The sequence below is a fragment of the Ranitomeya imitator genome, chromosome 7 (assembly GCF_032444005.1).
Source record: "Ranitomeya imitator isolate aRanImi1 chromosome 7, aRanImi1.pri, whole genome shotgun sequence".
Lineage (NCBI taxonomy): Eukaryota > Metazoa > Chordata > Amphibia > Anura > Dendrobatidae > Ranitomeya > Ranitomeya imitator.
In genome coordinates, this window is record NC_091288.1 from 6,996,546 (window position 1) to 7,019,245 (window position 22,700).

Sequence of the window (22,700 nt, forward strand, 5' to 3'; positions counted from 1 at the left end):
GATTAAGGGCATCTCTAAGCTGGTCAAACTTTGCCTTCCTAAAGTTCAATGTTTTTGTGACTCCCTGACAAGTCCCCCTAGTGAAAGACAGGTGAAACTGTACAATATTGTGGTCGCTATTTCCTAGATGCCCAACCACCTGCAGATTTGTTATTCTGTCAGGTCTATTAGATAGTATTAGGTCTAAAAGTGCTGCTCCTCTGGTTGGATTCTGCACCAATTGTGAAAGATAATTTTTCTTGGTTATTAGCAGAAACCTGTTGCCTTTATGGGTTTCACAGGTTTCTGTTTCCCAGTTAATATCCGGGTAGTTAAAGTCCCCCATAACCAGGACCTCATTATGGGTTGCAGCTTCATCTATCTGCTTTAGAAGTAGACTTTCCATGGTTTCTGTTATATTTGGGGGTTTGTAACAGACCCCAATGAGAATTTTGTTACCATTTTTCCCTCCATGAATTTCGACCCATATGGACTCGACATCCTCATTTCCTTCGCTAATATCCTCCCTTAAAGTGGACTTTAGACAAGACTTTACATAGAGACAAACCCCTCCTCCTCTCCGATTTTTACGATCCTTTCTAAACAGACTGTAACCCTGTAAGTTAACTGCCCAGTCATAGCTTTCATCTAACCATGTCTCGGTTATTCCCACTATGTCAAAGTTACCTATAGATATTTCTGCTTCTAGTTCTTCCATCTTGTTTGTCAGGCTTCTGGCGTTTGCGAGCATGCAGTTTAGAGGATTTTGTTTTGTTCCAATCTCCTCGCTGTGGATTGTTTTAGAAATGTTCTTACCGCCCTTCTGAGTATGTTTTCCTGGGTCGTCTTTGTTCGAGTCTAATGTTTTTCTTCCCGTCCCCTCTTCTTCTAGTTTAACGCCCTCCTGATGAGTGTAGCGAGTCTTCTGGCGAATGTGTGTTTCCCAGGTTTGTTGAGGTGTAGTCCGTCTCTGGCGAGGAGTCCATCGTACAAGTAATTCACACCGTGGTCCAGGAATCCGAATCCTTGTTGTTTGCATCAAGGATCCTGTTCCATCTCCTGGTGCCATGCCCGTCTACTGGAAGGATAGAAGAAAAAACTACCTGTGCATCCAGTTCCTTTACTTTCTTCCCCAACTCTTCAAAGTCTTTGCAGATTGTCGGTAGGTCCTTCCTTGCCGTGTCATTGGTGCCAACATGTATCAGAAGAAATGGGTGGACGTCCTTGGAGCTGAAGAGCTTTGGTATCCTATCGGTCACATCCTTGATCATCGCACCTGGAAGGCAGCATACTTCTCTTGCAGTTATGTCCGGTCTGCAGATGGCTGCTTCTGTGCCTCTCAGTAGTGAGTCTCCCACCACCACCACTCTTCGTTGCTTCTTGGCTGTACTTTTTGCTGTCACTTGTTGCTGTGTGCCCTTTTCTTTTTTGCTTGCTGGTATTGTTTCATTCTTAGGTGTGCCATCTTCATCCTCTACAAAGATTTGATATCGGTTCTTCAGTTGTGTAGTTGGTGATTTCTCCATGGTCTTCTTGCTTCTTTTGGTCACATGCTTCCACTCATCTGCTTTTGGAGGTTCTCTGACACTTTTTTCACCTTCTGTGACCAGTAGAGATGCTTCTGTTCTGTCTAGAAAGTCTTCATTCTCTTTGATGAGTTTCAAAGTTGCTATTCTTTCTTCCAGACCCCGCACCTTTTCTTCTAAAAGGGCCACTAGTCTACACTTCTGACAGGTGAAATTGGATTCTTCTTCTGGTCGATCTGTGAACATGTAGCACATGCTGCAGCTCACCATGTAGGTTGTCACATCTGCCATGTTGCTCCTAGATCCTGCTGACTTGCTGTGTGTTTTCCTTCTTGTGTAATCTACTCAGCCAAGCTCTCTTGCAATAATGTCCTACAGGCAAAAATTCGCGCGCCGTAAAGCGCGCGGTTTGGTGATGCTTTCGAAGCAGCTGGTCCCGGCTGTACCCAACGATCTTCTAGCTTAGGGAGACTCTTCGCTTTTCCCAGAAAGCACCTGGAATATGCAAATTAGCCTCCTCAAGCTTGAATCCCTGGTTTGGTGATTCTTTCCAAGCAGCTGGTCCCGGCTGTACCCAACGATCTTCTAGCTTTAGGGAGACTCTTCGCTTTTCCCAGAAAGCACCTGGAATATGCAAATTAGCCTCCTCAAGCTTGAATCCCTGGTTTGGTGATTCTTTCCAAGCAGCTGGTCCCGGCTGTACCCAACGATCTTCTAGCTTAGGGAGACTCTTCGCTTTTCCCAGAAAGCACCTGGAATATGCAAATTAGCCTCCTCAAGCTTGAATCCCTGGTTTGGTGATTCTTTCCAAGCAGCTGGTCCCGGCTGTACCCAACGATCTTCTAGCTTAGGGAGACTCTTCGCTTTTCCCAGAAAGCACCTGGAATATGCAAATTAGCCTCCTCAAGCTTGAATCCCTGGTTTGGTGATTCTTTCCAAGCAGCTGGTCCCGGCTGTACCCAACGATCTTCTAGCTTAGGGAGACTCTTCGCTTTTCCCAGAAAGCACCTGGAATATGCAAATTAGCCTCCTCAAGCTTGAATCCCTGGTTTGGTGATTCTTTCCAAGCAGCTGGTCCCGGCTGTACCCAACGATCTTCTAGCTTAGGGAGACTCTTCGCTTTTCCCAGAAAGCACCTGGAATATGCAAATTAGCCTCCTCAAGCTTGAATCCCTGGTTTGGTGATTCTTTCCAAGCAGCTGGTCCCGGCTGTACCCAACGATCTTCTAGCTTAGGGAGACTCTTCGCTTTTCCCAGAAAGCACCTGGAATATGCAAATTAGCCTCCTCAAGCTTGAATCCCTGGTTTGGTGATTCTTTCCAAGCAGCTGGTCCCGGCTGTACCCAACGATCTTCTAGCTTAGGGAGACTCTTCGCTTTTCCCAGAAAGCACCTGGAATATGCAAATTAGCCTCCTCAAGCTTGAATCCCTGGTTTGGTGATTCTTTCCAAGCAGCTGGTCCCGGCTGTACCCAACGATCTTCTAGCTTAGGGAGACTCTTCGCTTTTCCCAGAAAGCACCTGGAATATGCAAATTAGCCTCCTCAAGCTTGAATCCCTGGTTTGGTGATTCTTTCCAAGCAGCTGGTCCCGGCTGTACCCAACGATCTTCTAGCTTAGGGAGACTCTTCGCTTTTCCCAGAAAGCACCTGGAATATGCAAATTAGCCTCCTCAAGCTTGAATCCCTGGTTTGGTGATTCTTTCCAAGCAGCTGGTCCCGGCTGTACCCAACGATCTTCTAGCTTAGGGAGACTCTTCGCTTTTCCCAGAAAGCACCTGGAATATGCAAATTAGCCTCCTCTAGCTTGAATCCCTGGTTTGGTGATCAGTATCTGGTGACCGCCCGTCACCTCCATCATCAGTATCTGGTGACCGCCCGTCACCTCCATCATCAGTATCTGGTTACAGAGGATCTCGGCAGGACGTTGCCCCAGACATCTTGGAGACCTGACCCCGGATCCCCTGTGTATGAGGCTCGGTGGATCCTTCATGTGAGATGATGGGAGTTCGGGGCTCCGGATCTTCACCTCCAGGACTCCTCGTTCTTACTTACATTGGCCGGATGTTGGGGGTCGTTGTCCGGCTGTAGTATTACTCTTGAGCTGATCAGACGCCCCCGATGGAGTCACATGATGAAGGGTCCGCCGGTATAAACTGTCTATTATCTGTTGTAAAGTGGTTTTTCAGCATTTCTCTCCCACCCGCCTACTAGTTTTGCTCAGGACTGAGTACATAATCTATACGTCACCTCCCTGTGTTGCTCCGGCAGGAGGTGTCCTGGGCTGATTTCGGGTTCCCAGGAAGAGACGGACGGGACAGCACCTTGTGGATTGGAAGCCGAGGCGCAAACACCCCGTGTCACATCGACTCCTATGGCTGCAACCTGGTGCTACAAGTGCAAGGCAGGTAACGTGGAGCCCCCGTGATATGATGACGGGACGGAGGGACAGTGCAGAGGTAGAGGGACGGTGCAGGTAGAGGGACGGTGCAGGTAGAGGGACGGTGCAGGTAGAGGGACGTGCAGGCAGAGCTGGTGGGTGCAGGTAGAGGGACGGTGCAGGTAGAGGGACGGTGCAGGTAGAGGGACGGTGCAGGTAGAGGGACGGTGCAGGTAGAGGGACTGTGCAGGTAGAGGGACTGTGCAGGTAGAGGGACTGTGCAGGTAGAGGGACTGTGCAGGTAGAGGGACGTGCAGGCAGAGCTGGTGGGTGCAGGTAGAAGGACTTTCCAGGTAGAGGGACGGTGCAGGTAGAGGGACGGTGCAGGTAGAGGGACGGTGCAGGTAGAGGGACGGTGCAGGTAGAGGGACGGTGCAGGTAGAGGGACGGTGCAGGTAGAGGGACTGTGCAGGTAGAGGGACGGTGCAGGTAGAGGGACGGTGCAGGTAGAGGGACGGTGCAGGTAGAGGGACTGTGCAGGTAGAGGGACTGTGCAGGTAGAGGGACTGTGCAGGTAGAGGGACTGTGCAGGTAGAGGGACTGTGCAGGTAGAGGGACTGTGCAGGTAGAGGGACTGTGCAGGTAGAGGGACTGTGCAGGTAGAGGGACGTGCAGGCAGAGCTGGTGGGTGCAGGTAGAGGGACTGGGCAGGTAGAGGGACTGTGCAGGTAGAGGGACTGTGCAGGTAGAGGGACTGTGCAGGTAGAGGGACTGTGCAGGTAGAGGGACTGTGCAGGTAGAGGGACTGTGCAGGTAGAGGGACTGTGCAGGTAGAGGGACTGTGCAGGTAGAGGGACTGTGCAGGTAGAGGGACTGTGCAGGTAGAGGGACTGTGCAGGTAGAGGGACTGTGCAGGTAGAGGGACTGTGCAGGTAGAGGGACGGTGCAGGTAGAGGGACGGTGCAGGTAAAGGGACGGTGCAGGTAGAGGGACTGCAGGTAGAGGGACTGTGCAGGTAGAGGGACATGCAGGCAGAGCTGGTGGGTGCAGGTAGAGGGACGGTGCAGGTAGAGGGACGGTGCAGGTAGAGGGACGGTGCAGGTAGAGGGACGGTGCAGGTAGAGGGACTGTGCAGGTAGAGGGACTGTGCAGGTAGAGGGACTTTCCAGGTAGAAGGACTTTCCAGGTAGAGGGACGGTGCAGGTAGAGGGACGGTGCAGGTAGAGGGACGGTGCAGGTAGAGGGACTGTGCAGGTAGAGGGACGTGCAGGCAGAGCTGGTGGGTGCAGGTAGAGGGACTGTGCAGGTAGAGGGACGGTGCAGGTAGAGGGACGGTGCAGGTAGAGGGACGGTGCAGGTAGAGGGACGGTGCAGGTAGAGGGACGGTGCAGGTAGAGGGACGGTGCAGGTAGAGGGACGGTGCAGGTAGAGGGACGGTGCAGGTAGAGGGACGGTGCAGGTAGAGGGACGGTGCAGGTAGAGGGACGGTGCAGGTAGAGGGACTGTGCAGGTAGAGGGACTGTGCAGGTAGAGGGACTTTCCAGGTAGAAGGACTTTCCAGGTAGAGGGACGGTGCAGGTAGAGGGACGGTGCAGGTAGAGGGACGGTGCAGGTAGAGGGACGGTGCAGGTAGAGGGACTGTGCAGGTAGAGGGACGTGCAGGCAGAGCTGGTGGGTGCAGGTAGAGGGACTGTGCAGGTAGAGGGACGGTGCAGGTAGAGGGACGGTGCAGGTAGAGGGACGGTGCAGGTAGAGGGACGGTGCAGGTAGAGGGACGGTGCAGGTAGAGGGACGGTGCAGGTAGAGGGACGTGCAGGCAGAGCTGGTGGGTGCAGGTAGAGGGACTGCAGGTAGAGGGACTGTGCAGGTAGAGGGACTGTGCAGGTAGAGGGACTGTGCAGGTAGAGGGACTGCAGGTAGAGGGACGGTGCAGGTAGAGCTGGTGGGTGCAGGTAGAGGGACGGTGCAGGTAGAGGGACTGTGCAGGTAGAGGGACTGTGCAGGTAGAGGGACTGTGCAGGTAGAGGGACTGTGCAGGTAGAGGGACTGTGCAGGTAGAGGGACTGTGCAGGTAGAGGGACTGTGCAGGTAGAGGGACTGTGCAGGTAGAGGGACTGTGCAGGTAGAGGGACTGTGCAGGTAGAGGGACTGTGCAGGTAGAGGGACTGCAGGTAGAGGGACGGTGCAGGTAGAGGGACGGTGCAGGTAGAGGGACGGTGCAGGTAGAGGGACGTGCAGGTAGAGGGACGGTGCAGGTAGAGGGACGGTGCAGGTAGAGGGACTGCAGGTAGAGGGACTGTGCAGGTAGAGGGACGTGCAGGCAGAGCTGGTGGGTGCAGGTAGAGGGACGGTGCAGGTAGAGGGACGGTGCAGGTAGAGGGACGGTGCAGGTAGAGGGACGGTGCAGGTAGAGGGACGGTGCAGGTAGAAGGACGGTGCAGGTAGAGGGACTGTGCAGGTAGAGGGACTGTGCAGGCAGAGCTGGCGGGTGCAGGCAAAGAGGGAGGGTGCAGGTAGAGCTGGCGGGTGCAGGTAGAGGGAGGGTGCAGGTAGAGCTGGCGGGTGCAGGTAGAGGGAGGGTGCAGGTAGAGCTGGCGGGTGCAGGCAGAGCTGGCGGGTGCAGGTAGAGGGAGGGTGCAGGTAGAGCTGGCGGGTGCAGGTAGAGCTGGCGGGTGCAGGCAGATCTGGCGGGTGCAGGTAGAGCTGGCGGGTGCAGGTAGAGCTGGTGGATGCAGGTAGAGGGAGGGTGCAGGTAGCGGGAGGGTGCAGGTAGAGCTGGTGGGTGCAGGTGGAGGGACGGTGCAGGTAGAGGGACGTGCAGGCAGAGCTGGTGGGTGCAGGTAGAGGGACGGTGCAGGTAGAGGGACGGTGCAGGTAGAGGGACGGTGCAGGTAGAGGGACGGTGCAGGTAGAGGGACGGTGCAGGTAGAGGGACGGTGCAGGTAGAGGGACGGTGCAGGTAGAGGGACGGTGCAGGTAGAGGGACTGTGCAGGTAGAGGGACTGTGCAGGTAGAGGGACTGTGCAGGTAGAGGGACTGTGCAGGTAGAGGGACTGTGCAGGTAGAGGGACGTGCAGGCAGAGCTGGTGGGTGCAGGTAGAAGGACTTTCCAGGTAGAGGGACGGTGCAGGTAGAGGGACGGTGCAGGTAGAGGGACGGTGCAGGTAGAGGGACGGTGCAGGTAGAGGGACGGTGCAGGTAGAGGGACGGTGCAGGTAGAGGGACGGTGCAGGTAGAGGGACTGTGCAGGTAGAGGGACTGTGCAGGTAGAGGGACTGTGCAGGTAGAGGGACGGTGCAGGTAGAGGGACGGTGCAGGTAGAGGGACGGTGCAGGTAGAGGGACGGTGCAGGTAGAGGGACTGTGCAGGTAGAGGGACTGTGCAGGTAGAGGGACTTTCCAGGTAGAAGGACTTTCCAGGTAGAGGGACGGTGCAGGTAGAGGGACGGTGCAGGTAGAGGGACGGTGCAGGTAGAGGGACTGTGCAGGTAGAGGGACGTGCAGGCAGAGCTGGTGGGTGCAGGTAGAGGGACTGTGCAGGTAGAGGGACGGTGCAGGTAGAGGGACGGTGCAGGTAGAGGGACGGTGCAGGTAGAGGGACGGTGCAGGTAGAGGGACGGTGCAGGTAGAGGGACGGTGCAGGTAGAGGGACGTGCAGGCAGAGCTGGTGGGTGCAGGTAGAGGGACTGCAGGTAGAGGGACTGTGCAGGTAGAGGGACTGTGCAGGTAGAGGGACTGTGCAGGTAGAGGGACTGCAGGTAGAGGGACGGTGCAGGTAGAGCTGGTGGGTGCAGGTAGAGGGACGGTGCAGGTAGAGGGACTGTGCAGGTAGAGGGACTGTGCAGGTAGAGGGACTGTGCAGGTAGAGGGACTGTGCAGGTAGAGGGACTGTGCAGGTAGAGGGACTGTGCAGGTAGAGGGACTGTGCAGGTAGAGGGACTGTGCAGGTAGAGGGACTGTGCAGGTAGAGGGACTGTGCAGGTAGAGGGACGGTGCAGGTAGAGGGACGGTGCAGGTAGAGGGACGGTGCAGGTAGAGGGACGTGCAGGTAGAGGGACGGTGCAGGTAGAGGGACGGTGCAGGTAGAGGGACTGCAGGTAGAGGGACTGTGCAGGTAGAGGGACGTGCAGGCAGAGCTGGTGGGTGCAGGTAGAGGGACGGTGCAGGTAGAGGGACGGTGCAGGTAGAGGGACGGTGCAGGTAGAGGGACGGTGCAGGTAGAGGGACGGTGCAGGTAGAGGGACGGTGCAGGTAGAAGGACGGTGCAGGTAGAGGGACTGTGCAGGTAGAGGGACTGTGCAGGCAGAGCTGGCGGGTGCAGGCAAAGAGGGAGGGTGCAGGTAGAGCTGGCGGGTGCAGGTAGAGGGAGGGTGCAGGTAGAGCTGGCGGGTGCAGGTAGAGGGAGGGTGCAGGTAGAGCTGGCGGGTGCAGGCAGAGCTGGCGGGTGCAGGTAGAGGGAGGGTGCAGGTAGAGCTGGCGGGTGCAGGTAGAGCTGGCGGGTGCAGGCAGATCTGGCGGGTGCAGGTAGAGCTGGCGGGTGCAGGTAGAGCTGGTGGATGCAGGTAGAGGGAGGGTGCAGGTAGCGGGAGGGTGCAGGTAGAGCTGGTGGGTGCAGGTGGAGGGACGGTGCAGGTAGAGGGACGTGCAGGCAGAGCTGGTGGGTGCAGGTAGAGGGACGGTGCAGGTAGAGGGACGGTGCAGGTAGAGGGACGGTGCAGGTAGAGGGACGGTGCAGGTAGAGGGACGGTGCAGGTAGAGGGACGGTGCAGGTAGAGGGACGGTGCAGGTAGAGGGACTGTGCAGGTAGAGGGACTGTGCAGGTAGAGGGACTGTGCAGGTAGAGGGACGTGCAGGCAGAGCTGGTGGGTGCAGGTAGAAGGACTTTCCAGGTAGAGGGACGGTGCAGGTAGAGGGACGGTGCAGGTAGAGGGACGGTGCAGGTAGAGGGACGGTGCAGGTAGAGGGACGGTGCAGGTAGAGGGACGGTGCAGGTAGAGGGACTGTGCAGGTAGAGGGACTGTGCAGGTAGAGGGACTGTGCAGGTAGAGGGACTGTGCAGGTAGAGGGACGGTGCAGGTAGAGGGACGGTGCAGGTAGAGGGACGGTGCAGGTAGAGGGACGGTGCAGGTAGAGGGACTGTGCAGGTAGAGGGACTGTGCAGGTAGAGGGACTGTGCAGGTAGAGGGACTGTGCAGGTAGAGGGACTGTGCAGGTAGAGGGACTGTGCAGGTAGAGGGACTGTGCAGGTAGAGGGACTGTGCAGGTAGAGGGACTGTGCAGGTAGAGGGACTGTGCAGGTAGAGGGACTGTGCAGGTAGAGGGACGTGCAGGCAGAGCTGGTGGGTGCAGGTAGAGGGACTGTGCAGGTAGAGGGACTGTGCAGGTAGAGGGACTGTGCAGGTAGAGGGACTGTGCAGGTAGAGGGACTGTGCAGGTAGAGGGACTGTGCAGGTAGAGGGACTGTGCAGGTAGAGGGACTGTGCAGGTAGAGGGACTGTGCAGGTAGAGGGACTGTGCAGGTAGAGGGACTGTGCAGGTAGAGGGACTGTGCAGGTAGAGGGACGGTGCAGGTAGAGGGACGGTGCAGGTAAAGGGACGGTGCAGGTAGAGGGACTGCAGGTAGAGGGACTGTGCAGGTAGAGGGACGTGCAGGCAGAGCTGGTGGGTGCAGGTAGAGGGACGGTGCAGGTAGAGGGACGGTGCAGGTAGAGGGACGGTGCAGGTAGAGGGACGGTGCAGGTAGAGGGACGGTGCAGGTAGAGGGACGGTGCAGGTAGAGGGACGGTGCAGGTAGAGGGACGGTGCAGGTAGAGGGACGGTGCAGGTAGAGGGACGGTGCAGGTAGAGGGACGGTGCAGGTAGAGGGACGGTGCAGGTAGAGGGACTGTGCAGGTAGAGGGACTGTGCAGGTAGAGGGACTGTGCAGGTAGAGGGACTGTGCAGGTAGAGGGACTTTCCAGGTAGAGGGACGGTGCAGGTAGAGGGACGGTGCAGGTAGAGGGACTGTGCAGGTAGAGGGACGTGCAGGCAGAGCTGGTGGGTGCAGGTAGAGGGACGGTGCAGGTAGAGGGACGGTGCAGGTAGAGGGACGGTGCAGGTAGAGGGACGGTGCAGGTAGAGGGACGGTGCAGGTAGAGGGACGGTGCAGGTAGAGGGACGTGCAGGCAGAGCTGGTGGGTGCAGGTAGAGGGACGGTGCAGGTAGAGGGACGGTGCAGGTAGAGGGACGTGCAGGCAGAGCTGGTGGGTGCAGGTAGAGGGACGGTGCAGGTAGAGGGACGGTGCAGGTAGAGGGACGGTGCAGGTAGAGGGACGTGCAGGCAGAGCTGGTGGGTGCAGGTAGAGGGACGGTGCAGGTAGAGGGACGGTGCAGGTAGAGGGACGGTGCAGGTAGAGGGACTGTGCAGGTAGAGGGACTGTGCAGGTAGAGGGACTGTGCAGGTAGAGGGACTGTGCAGGTAGAGGGACGGTGCAGGTAGAGCTGGTGGGTGCAGGTAGAGGGACGGTGCAGGTAGAGGGACTGTGCAGGTAGAGGGAATGTGCAGGTAGAGGGACTGTGCAGGTAGAGGGACTGTGCAGGTAGAGGGACTGTGCAGGTAGAGGGACTGTGCAGGTAGAGGGACTGTGCAGGTAGAGGGACTGTGCAGGTAGAGGGACTGTGCAGGTAGAGGGACTGCAGGTAGAGGGACTGCAGGTAGAGGGACGGTGCAGGTAGAGGGACGGTGCAGGTAGAGGGACGGTGCAGGTAGAGGGACGGTGCAGGTAGAGGGACTGCAGGTAGAGGGACTGTGCAGGTAGAGGGACGTGCAGGCAGAGCTGGTGGGTGCAGGTAGAGGGACGGTGCAGGTAGAGGGACGGTGCAGGTAGAGGGACGGTGCAGGTAGAGGGACGGTGCAGGTAGAGGGACGGTGCAGGTAGAGGGACGGTGCAGGTAGAGGGACGGTGCAGGTAGAGGGACGGTGCAGGTAGAGGGACGGTGCAGGTAGAGGGACGGTGCAGGTAGAGGGACTGTGCAGGTAGAGGGACTGTGCAGGCAGAGCTGGCGGGTGCAGGCAAAGAGGGAGGGTGCAGGTAGAGCTGGTGGGTGCAGGTAGAGGGAGGGTGCAGGTAGAGCTGGCGGGTGCAGGTAGAGGGAGGGTGCAGGTAGAGCTGGCGGGTGCAGGCAGAGCTGGCGGGTGCAGGTAGAGGGAGGGTGCAGGTAGAGCTGGTGGGTGCAGGTAGAGCTGGCGGGTGCAGGTAGAGCTGGCGGGTGCAGGCAGATCTGGCGGGTGCAGGCAGATCTGGCGGGTGCAGGTAGAGCTGGCGGATGCAGGTAGAGGGAGGGTGCAGGTAGAGCTGGTGGGTGCAGGTGGAGGGACGGTGCAGGTAGAGGGACGGTGCAGGTAAAGGGACGGTGCAGGTAGAGGGACTGCAGGTAGAGGGACTGTGCAGGTAGAGGGACGGTGCAGGTAGAGGGACGGTGCAGGTAGAGGGACGGTGCAGGTAGAGGGACGGTGCAGGTAGAGGGACGGTGCAGGTAGAGGGACGGTGCAGGTAGAGGGACGGTGCAGGTAGAGGGACGGTGCAGGTAGAGGGACGGTGCAGGTAGAGGGACGGTGCAGGTAGAGGGACGGTGCAGGTAGAGGGACGGTGCAGGTAGAGGGACGGTGCAGGTAGAGGGACGGTGCAGGTAGAGGGACGGTGCAGGTAGAGGGACGGTGCAGGTAGAGGGACGGTGCAGGTAGAGGGACGGTGCAGGTAGAGGGACGGTGCAGGTAGAGGGACGGTGCAGTTAGAGGGACGGTGCAGGTAGAAGGACGGTGCAGGTAGAGGGACTGTGCAGGTAGAGGGACTGTGCAGGCAAAGCTGGCGGGTGCAGGCAAAGAGGGAGGGTGCAGGTAGAGCTGGTGGGTGCAGGTAGAGGGAGGGTGCAGGTAGAGCTGGCGGGTGCAGGTAGAGGGAGGGTGCAGGTAGAGCTGGCGGGTGCAGGCAGAGCTGGCGGGTGCAGGTAGAGGGAGGGTGCAGGTAGAGCTGGTGGGTGCAGGTAGAGGGAGGGTGCAGGTAGAGCTGGCGGGTGCAGGCAGATCTGGCGGGTGCAGGTAGAGCTGGCGGGTGCAGGTAGAGCTGGTGGATGCAGGTAGAGGGAGGGTGCAGGTAGCGGGAGGGTGCAGGTAGAGCTGGTGGGTGCAGGTAGAGGGAGGGTGCAGGTAGAGCTGGCGGGTGCAGGCAGATCTGGCGGGTGCAGGTAGAGCTGGCGGGTGCAGGTAGAGCTGGTGGATGCAGGTAGAGGGAGGGTGCAGGTAGCGGGAGGGTGCAGGTAGAGCTGGTGGGTGCAGGTGGAGGGACGGTGCAGGTAGAGCTGGCGGGTGCAGGTAGATCTGGTGGGTGCAGGTAGATCTGGTGGGTGCAGGTAGAGCTGGCGGGTGCAGGTGGAGGGACGGTGCAGGTAGAGCTGGCGGGTGCAGGTAGATCTGGCGGGTGCAGGTAGATCTGGCGGGTGCAGGTAGAGCTGGCGGGTGCAGGTAGAGGGAGGGTGCAGGTAGAGCTGGCGGGTGCAGGTAGATCTGGTGGGTGCAGGTAGATCTGGTGGGTGCAGGTAGAGCTGGCGGGTGCAGGTGGAGGGACGGTGCAGGTAGAGCTGGCGGGTGCAGGTAGATCTGGCGGGTGCAGGTAGATCTGGCGGGTGCAGGTAGAGCTGGCGGGTGCAGGTAGAGGGAGGGTGCAGGTAGAGCTGGCGGGTGCAGGTAGATCTGGTGGGTGCAGGTAGATCTGGTGGGTGCAGGTAGAGCTGGCGGGTGCAGGTGGAGGGACGGTGCAGGTAGAGCTGGCGGGTGCAGGTAGATCTGGCGGGTGCAGGTAGATCTGGCGGGTGCAGGTAGAGCTGGCGGGTGCAGGTAGAGGGAGGGTGCAGGTAGAGCTGGCGGGTGCAGGTAGAGGGAGGGTGCAGGTAGATCTGGTGGGTGCAGGTAGAGCTGGCGGGTGCAGGTGGAGGGACGGTGCAGGTAGAGCTGGCGGGTGCAGGTAGATCTGGCGGGTGCAGGTAGATCTGGCGGGTGCAGGTAGAGGGAGGGTGCAGGTAGAGCTGGCGGGTGCAGGTAGAGGGACGGTGCAGGTAGAGGGAGGGGGGGCTGTACATGACAGAAGCGTGTAAACTTTATCATTCTGAGATGAAAAGTTCTCCAACTTTCTAACAAACTTTGGGTTTTCTCCATGGCCGTGTTTTAGATCTCCGCTTGCCGTAAGTGAATATTCAGATTTTTCGTCTAGACTCGCAGACCTCTTCCTGACTTAATACTTTTCACAGCTGCGAGTTTGTCACATTTGCGCCAGTACAGTCCTCTGTGACTTTCCTTATCAGGAGACACAACGTACATTAGAATCCTGCAGAGCTTTTCATTGGTCGGACAGAGGGGGTCTGGCTTAGCGGTTGATATTAGCCGTCAGCCGACCCCCATCATACACCGGTAACACGACATCGCCGCCCTGTGTCCAGCACACAACCTGCAGCGAAGAGCGGCGAGATGATCTGCAGACGGCGGCACTGGAGCCGAGGGCAATGTGCTGTCATATCAAATACTGTCATTAAGGCTGGAAATCCCTTTAAGACTCCACACTTTTTCCGTGGGTCTTTAGTTTACAACATATGATGTCACTGAGTGATTGTGATGATGTCACGGGTTCGCCGCTCCCTGTACTCCCCCATCATCCTGCCCTTGTCTTACGTCTGCGGCTGATTCCTGCGCTGGAGCGTTAATGCTGCGCGGCCCCCGATGCTGCGGAGCCGGGGCAGACGTGGCGTGTGATGGGGAGACGTAGAGCACCCTGAGCCCCTCGCCTGCCATGTGCTGCCCCCTCCTGCCCTCGCTCACTGGGGTGGTCCGCGCCTCCGGCCTCTCACTTTTCTGATTTAGTTCTTCATTTATTGATCCTGGAGGCGCCATACAGTGGAGACTAATGGAGGACGGATCAATCACGACTGCAAGATCATAATGGAGAATTACCCACTGCTGAGACCCCCGCGCAGCCCCCCAGCCACGTGTCCGTACCCCTCCTATGCACTAAGTCCCCCGTCACCCACTCCCATCATCACATGGTTACCACTCCCTACATCAGGGGTCCCCATCTCCAGGCCTCGAGGGCCGCCAACAGTGCAGGTTTTCAGGATTTCTTTAGTAATGTGATCATCTGCACAGGTGATGATTCCAACCCCTGTGCAAACTAAGGAAATCCTGAAAACCTGCACTGTTGGCGGCCCTCGAGGCCTGGAGTTGGGGACCACTGCCCTACATCATCCCTACACTTCTCTCCTGAAATCCTCTGTGCTGCTGGTGAAACCCTCCTTTTCCACTAAGTTGCTGTTGTCTTACTGCCTTCTCCTGAAACACTCTGTGCCGCTGTGGACACGGTTTTGTTTCTCTTTTTCGGGTAATTATTTGGGCACCTCTTTGTTTTCAGGAAGAAATGGCACTTGTTCCCCCCTGAGGACACCGCGTATCTGTACCCCACCCGCATCCCGTACGAGGAGTCCAGCGTCTTCAGTAAGGTCAACGTGGTGAACCCCGACCGACGGCGTCATCCGGCGTTCTCCAGGGCCCGTCCACACGTGGTCACCTTACATCCAGGCCAGGTATACGGCATGTGACCGCACAACATAGAGGCACGATGCCCCATCTAAAATGCAAGTATACTCGCCCCACAACCAGGGCCGACCAGCCGTGTCAGCACCAGGACTCCCAACACTCTCATCGTTATACCAACTGAGCGCTGCAGCCAATCATCTGCCACTAACAGACTGCAGCGCTCACACCTCCACTGAAGGCTAAGATTTCTCCAGAGAAGCGCGAGGGCTGCAGACCAGTATCTGCTGATAGTGATGATTGGCTGCAGACCTGTAGCTGCTGATAGTGATGATTGGCTGCAGACCAGTAGCTGCTGATAGTGATGATTGGCTGCAGACCTGTAGCTGCTGATAGTGATGATTGGCTGCAGACCTGTAGCTGCTGATAGTGATGATTGGCTGCAGACCTGTAGCTGCTGATAGTGATGATTGGCTGCAGACCTGTAGCTGCTGATAGTGATGATTGGCTGCAGACCTGTAGCTGCTGATAGTGATGATTGGCTGCAGACCTGTAGCTGCTGATAGTGATGATTGGCTGCAGACCTGTAGCTGCTGATAGTGATGATTGGCTGCAGACCAGTATCTGCTGATAGTGATGATTGGCTGCAGACCGGTAGCTGCTGATAGTGATGATTGGCTGCAGACCGGTAGCTGCTGATAGTGATGATTGGCTGCAGACCGGTAGCTGCTGATAGTGATGATTGGCTGCAGACCAGTATCTGCTGATAGTGATGATTGGCTGCAGACCAGTAGCTGCTGATAGTGATGATTGGCTGCAGACCAGTAGCTGCTGATAGTGATGATTTGCTGCAGACCAGTAGTGGACAGGGTCTTATCATGTATCTCTGTATACAGGGAGCTCCCCCTAGTGGTGACTGCAGACAGGATCTCATCAAGTATCTCTGTATGCAGGGAGCTCCCCCTAGTGGTGGCTGCAGACAGGATCTTATCATGTATCTCTGTATACAGGGAGCTCCCCCTAGTGGTGGCTACAGACAGGATCTTATCATGTATCTCTGTATACAGGGAGCTCCCCCTAGTGGTGGCTACAGACAGGATCTTATCATGTATCTCTGTATACAGGGAGCTCCCCCTAGTGGGGACTGCAGACAGGATCTTATCATGTATCTCTGTATACAGGGAGCTCCCTCTAGTGGTGGCTGCAGGCAGGATCTTATCATGTATACCTGTATACAGGGAGCTCCCCCTAGTGGTGGCTGCAGACAGGATGTTATCATGTATACCTGTATACAGGGAGCTCCCCCTAGTGGTGGCTGCAGGCAGGATCTTATCATGTATCTCTGTATACAGGGAGCTCCCTCTAGTGGTGGCTGCAGGCAGGATCTTATCATGTATCTCTGTATACAGGGAGCTCCCTCTAGTGGTGGCTGCAGGCAGGATCTTATCATGTATACCTGTATACAGGGAGCTCCCCCTAGTGGTGGCTGCAGACAGGATGTTATCACGTATCTCTGTATATAGGAAGCTCCCCCTAGTGGTGGCTGCAGACAGGATCTTATCATGTATCTCTGTATACAGGGAGCTCCCCCTAGTGGTGGCTGCAGACAGGATGTTATCACGTATCTCTGTATATAGGAAGCTCCCCCTAGTGGTGGCTGCAGACAGGATCTTATCATGTATCTCTGTATACAGGGAGCTCCCCCTAGTGGTGACTGCAGACAGGATCTTATCATGTATCTCTGTATACAGGGAGCTCCCCCTAGTGGTGGCTGCAGACAGGATCTTATCATGTATCTCTGTATACAGGGAGCTCCCCCTAGTGGTGACTGCGGACAGGATCTTATCATGTATCTCTGTATACAGGGAGCTCCCCCTAGTGGTGACTGCAGACAGGATCTTATCATGTATCTCTGTATACAGTGAGCTCCCCCTAGTGGTTGCTGCAGACAGGATCTTATCATGTATCTCTGTATACAGGGAGCTCCCCCTAGTGGTTGCTGCAGACAGGATCTTATCATGTATCTCTGTATACAGGGAGCTCCCCCTAGTGGTGACTGCAGACAGGATCTTATCATGTATCTCTGTATACAGTGAGCTCCCCCTAGTGGTGGCTGCAGACAGGATCTTATCATGTTTCTCTGTATACAGGGAGCTCCCCCTAGTGGTGGCTGCAGACAGGATCTTATCATGTATCTCTGTATACAGGGAGCTCCCCCTAGTGGTGGCTGCAGACAGGATCTTTTCATGTATCTCTGTATACAGGGTCTTATCGTGGCTCTGTGTTGTCTGGCAGCCCAGGTTTGGCCTCCTCCACTATCACACATCAGGTTGTCTGCCATCAGACAGCGGTGACCTTTGGGGGTTTTGCACAGAACAATATTTGTGTAAGATAGCCCTGGCAGTGTGTGACTTGGTGAGTGCACAGATGAGACGGTTCGGAGCGTTGTTGTTTGCTGTGTTTGAACCTATACTAAGCCTTGGTCCTGGGAATATTCCGCCTCTGTTATCTGTCCACGCTGAGCTCTGCTATGTTGTCACTAGCGGAGTCTGTGACATGTTCAGGGCTCCACCTGCTGGTCAGTGTGAGGATCGCCAGAGGTTTTTCTTGTCGCTCGGATGCTTTTTATTATTGGTGATTTTTGCTTTGTGGACGCATCGATGCCGTTTACCGGCCATCGTCTTCCAGTCTGCAGCGCTGCCGCCCTTCATTGTGCGCCTTCTGCGTGTGATCACAGCCCTGCACTGACACACTGTAAGGCTACGTTCACATTGGCGTTCCGCCAATGTGCGTCGCTGTTGCAGCGGCGACGCAGCGGCGACGCGCCCCTATGTTTAACATAGGGAACGCGTGCGTTTTTTGGGTGGCGTTTTTCGACACTTGCGTCGTTTTCGACGCTAGCGTCGGACGCAAGAAAATGCAACAAGTTGCATTTTCTGTGCGTCCGATTTTGGTCAAAAAACGACGCACGCGTCGCAAAACGCGCGCGTTTTTGCGCGCGTTTTTGCTTGCGTCGCGCGTTGCGTCACCGACGCAGGGCGGCGCAACGCTAGTGTGAACGTAGCCTAACAAACTCAGGGCAGGCGAACTGCTGCCATTGTGATCAGCAGGCGGATGATTGTGGAGAATAAGTCCGGATGGATTTTCAGTCTTTAGATGTAAATCAGATTGTTGGCAGCGGTTCCTGTCATTCTCGGCGCATTAAATCCTTCCTCATTATCCGTTTTTTTTGTTGCTTTCTTTGGCCGCCGTCCGGGACAGTGAGATATACGGGGAAAATGTCTGGAGCTGAAGAACCCTGACCCGCTCCAATGCACCGACCCTGCTGCTGTGAGGAGCAGGGCAGAGAGCGATGGAAAGGAGAAATAGAGCGGGGGCAGTAATGTGCCGCTCAGCGACCCCCGAGCTCGCCCCGCAGCGCGGCCCGTAATGTGTGTAATGTGACTGCTGTGTAACGCCCGAGCTCGCCCCGCAGCGCGACCCGTAATGTGACTGCTGTGTAACACCTGAGCTCGCCCCGCAGCGTGGCCCGTAATGTGACTGCTGTGTAACGCCCGAGCTCTCCCCGCAGCGCGGCCCGTAATGTGACTGCTGTGTAACGCCCGAGCTCGCCCCACAGCGCGGCCCGTAATGTGACTGCTGTGTAACGCCCGAGCTCGCCCCACAGCGCAGCCCGTAATGTGTCTGCTGTGTAACACCTGAGCTCGCCCAGCAGCGCGGCCCGTAATGTGTGTAATGTGACTGCTGTGTAACGCCCGAGCTCGCCCCGCAGCGCGGCCCGTAATGTGACTGCTGTGTAACGCCCGAGCTCGCCCCACAGCGCAGCCCGTAATGTGACTGCTGTGTAACACCTGAGCTCGCCCAGCAGCGCGGCCCGTAATGTGTGTAATGTGACTGCTGTGTAACGCCCGAGCTCGCCCCGCAGCGCAGCCCGTAATGTGTGTAATGTGACTGCTGTGTAACGCCCGAGCTCGCCCCGCAGCGCGGCCCGTAATGTGACTGCTGTGTAACGCCCGAGCTCGCCCCGCAGCGCGGCCCGTAATGTGACTGCTGTGTAACGCCCGAGCTCGCCCCGCAGCGCGGCCCGTAATGTGACTGCTGTGTAACACCTGAGCTCGCCCAGCAGCGCGGCCCGTAATGTGTGTAATGTGACTGCTGTGTAACGCCCGAGCTCGCCCCGCAGCGCAGCCCGTAATGTGTGTAATGTGACTGCTGTGTAACGCCCGAGCTCGCCCCGCAGCGCGGCCCGTAATGTGACTGCTGTGTAACGCCCGAGCTCGCCCCGCAGCGCGGCCCGTAATGTGACTGCTGTGTAACACCTGAGCTCGCCCAGCAGCGCGGCCCGTAATGTGTGTAATGTGACTGCTGTGTAACGCCCGAGCTCGCCCCGCAGCGCAGCCCGTAATGTGTGTAATGTGACTGCTGCGTAACGCCCGAGCTCGCCCCGCAGCGCGGCCCGTAATGTGTGTAATGTGACTGCTGTGTAATGCCCGAGCTCGCCCCGCAGCGCGGCCCGTAATGTGACTGCTGTGTAACGCCCGCTCTTACCGCCCCTGCAGGTGCTTGTGGTCCCACGACGATGGTGGCATTACGTGGAGTCCGTGGATGACGTCACCGTTAGCGTCAACTCCTGGCTGGAGCTGGTAAATCCGCATCATTAATAACGGGGTGGACGGGCCAATATATCCGGTGCTGGCGGGTATATGTGGTGTAATGAGTCCGGCGCAGGTTACCGTCCACAAAACCTCTGGATGAGAGCGGATCGGGGGGACTATGGCCATGCGAGTCATTGTGCCGGCTGTGTAGGGTGCCGACCTCTGCAGTTCAGGGGTCCTTGTCATTTATTAGGGGGATTTATTTGTGCCTCCCTGCAGGATGAGCGTGCTCTGCAGCTGCCGTGTTCTGCTTTGCAGGTGCCGTGTTCTGCTTTGCAGGTGCCGTGTTCTGCTCTGCAGGTGCCGTGTTCTGCTCTGCAGGTGCCGTGTTCCGCTCTGCAGGTGCCGTGTTCCGCTCTGCAGGTGCCGTGTTCCGCTCTGCAGGTGCCGTGTTCCGCTCTGCAGGTGCCGTGTTCCGCTCTGCAGGTGCCGTGTTCCGCTCTGCAGGTGCCGTGTTCCGCTCTGCAGGCGCCGTGTTCCCTCCTGCAGGCGCCGTGTTCCGTTCTGCAGGCGCTGTGTTCTGCTCTGCAGGCGCGATGTTCCGCTCTGCAGGTGCCGTGTTCTGCTCTGCAGGTGCCATGTTGTGCCCGGCAGCCGCCGTGTTCCCCCTGGCAGCCGCTGTGTTCGTCTCTGCAGGCGCCGTGTTCTTCTCTGCAGCCGCCGTGTTCCCCCTGGCAGCCGCTGTGTTCTTCTCTGCAGGCCTCGTGTTCTTCTCTGCAGCCGCCGTGTTCCCCTCTGCAGCCGCCATGTTCCCCTCTGCAGCTGCCGTGTTCCCCTCTGCAGCCGCCGTGTTCCGCTCTGCAGCCGCCGTGTTCCGCTCTGCAGCCGCCGTGTTCCGCTCTGCATCCGCCGTGTTCCGCTCTGCATCCGCCGTGTTCCGCTCTGCATCCGCCGTGTTCCGCTCTGCAGCCGCCGTGTTCCGCTCTGCAGCCGCCGTGTTCCGCTCTGCAGCCGCCGTGTTCCGCTCTGCAGCCGCCGTGTTCCGCTCTGCAGCCGCCGTGTTCCGCTCTGCAGCCGCCGTGTTCCGCTCTGCAGCCGCCGTGTTCCGCTCTGCAGCCGCCGTGTTCCGCTCTGCAGCCGCCGTGTTCCGCTCTGCAGCCGCCGTGTTCCGCTCTGCAGCCGCCGTGTTCCGCTCTGCAGCCGCCGTGTTCCGCTGTGCAGCCGCCGTGTTCCGCTCTGCAGCCGCCGTGTTCCGCTCTGCAGCCGCCGTGTTCCGCTCCTCAGCCGCCGTGTTCCGCTCTGCAGCCGCCGTGTTCCGCTCTGCAGCCGCCGTGTTCCGCTCTGCAGCCGCCGTGTTCCGCTCTGCAGCCGCCGTGTTCCGCTCTGCAGCCGCCGTGTTCCGCTCTGCAGCCGCCGTGTTCCGCTCTGCAGCCGCCGTGTTCCGCTCTGCAGCCGCCGTGTTACGCTCTGCAGCCGCCGTGTTACGCTCTGCAGCCGCCGTGTTACGCTCTGCAGCCGCCGTGTTCTGCTCCGCGCGGCGTTCCTCGCCCTCGTCTGCGCCTGCTCTTTGGTGGCTTTTAGTAAGTAATAAAGATTTGCTTTTTGATATTTGCTAGGTTGCTTTTCTCGGTCTGAGCGTCTCCAGCAGCCCCATGTAAGGCTTATAGGATCAGTCCCGCGGTCATTGAGCTGCTGTCGGAGCGTGCGATGCTCGTTTTACCACGATCAATACAAGTAAAGAGAAATTCATTTTCTGGAGGCGCGAGACAGTAACTATATACACAAGTGATAAAGCCATCGCTGCCCTGATATAACGGCGGCGATCGATGACCGGCGGATAGAGACGAGACACAAAGTAGCGAGACGACGCCACAGAACCACAGGGCGCACGTGTATCTGCTGCAGGGTGTTCCCCAGAGCTGCGCTCACAATTCTGCTGCGGTGTCTGGCTGTCAGCTCTGTGTTCCGGCACTGTGTAAGCCGACATGATGGGGGGAGTAGTCCACTCCCTGATCGCCGCGTCCTGCGCACTCGCATTGCCGTGAATGGAAATCGGAGGAAGGATTTGGCGGCAGATTTATTCCATTGTGTAATGAGATTCAGATGACGCCGTCCATCATCGCCGCCGTTTATATCTCCACAGGCGCTCATTAAAAATAACGTGATAACGGAGCCAACGCCGACCCCACGGAGCCGTCCTGCGGGAAAATCTGGGGAAGTCATCATTAGGTCACTCCTGGGCGTACCAGCAGTCCTATGTAACACCACAGATAACACAGTGATAACTCTCTGAGTACAGATAATGTAGTAGATGTCACCTGCAGTCCTATGTAACACGATAGATTACACCGTGATAACTCTCTGAGTACAGATAATGTAGTAGATGTCACCTGCAGTCCTATGTAACACCACAGATAACACAGTGATAACTCCCTTAGTACAGATAATGTAGTAGATGTCACCTGCAGTCCTATGTAACACCACAGATAACACAGTGATATCTCTGAGTACAGATAATGTAGTAGATATCACCTGCAGTCCTATGTAACACCACAGATAACACAGTGATAACTGAGTACAGATAATGTAGGAGATGTCACCTGCAGTCCTATGTAACACCACAGATAACACAGTGATATCTCTCTGAGTACAGATAATGTAGTAGATATCACCTGCAGTCCTATGTAACACCACAGATAACACAGTGATAACTCTGAGTACAGATAATGTAGTAGATGTCACCTGCAGTCCTATGTAACACCACAGATAACAGTGATAACTGAGTACAGATAATGTAGGAGATGTCACATGCAGTCCTATGTAACACCACAGATAACACAGTGATAACTCTGAGTACAGATAATGTAGTAGATGTCACCTGCAGTCCTATGTAACACCACAGATAACAGTGATAACTGAGTACAGATAATGTAGGAGATGTCACATGCAGTCCTATGTAACACCACAGATAACAGTGATAACTAAGTACAGATAATGTAGTAGATGTCACCTGCAGTCCTATGTAACACCACAGATAACACAGTGATAACTCTCTGAGTACAGATAATGTAGTAGATATCACCTGCAGTCCTATGTAACACCACAGATAACGCAGTGATAACTCTGAGTACAGATAATGTAGATATCACCTGCAGTCCTATGTAACACCACAGATAACAGTGATAACTGAGTACAGATAATGTAGTAGATGTCACCTGCAGTCCTATGTAACACCACAGATACCACAGTGATAACTCTCTGAGTACAGATAATGTAGTAGATGTCACCTGCAGTCCTATGTAACACCACAGATAACACAGTGATAACTCTCTGAGTACAGATAATGTAGTAGATGTCACCTGCAGTCCTATGTAACACCACAGATACCACAGTGATAACTCTCTGAGTACAGATAATGTAGTAGATGTCACCTGCAGTCCTATGTAACACCACAGATACCACAGTGATAACTCTCTGAGTACAGATAATGTAGTAGATGTCACCTGCAGTCCTATGTAACACCACAGATAACACAGTGATAACTCTCTGAGTACAGATAATGTAGTAGATATCACCTGCAGTCCTATGTAACACCACAGATACCACAGTGATAACTCTCTGAGTACAGATAATGTAGTAGATGTCACCTGCAGTCCTATGTAACACCA

At 56.6% G+C, this 22,700-nt stretch overlaps 1 protein-coding gene across 4 annotated transcripts in view; it reads left to right on the forward strand.

Annotated features, from left to right (window-relative positions):
- HSPBAP1 (HSPB1 associated protein 1) overlaps positions 1–22,700 on the forward strand; it is a 56,390-nt gene that overhangs the window by 27,062 nt on the left and 6,628 nt on the right. For 2 of the 4 annotated variants that reach the window (XM_069732622.1, XM_069732621.1), the window contains exons 4-6: positions 3,775–3,911; positions 14,316–14,487; positions 18,997–19,080. In XM_069732622.1, the coding sequence (XP_069588723.1) occupies positions 3,775–3,911; positions 14,316–14,487; positions 18,997–19,080 (393 nt within the window). The remainder of the gene's footprint in view (positions 1–3,774; positions 3,912–14,315; positions 14,488–18,996; positions 19,081–22,700) is intronic. The other 2 variants (XM_069732625.1, XM_069732624.1) reach the window with 1 other exon arrangement.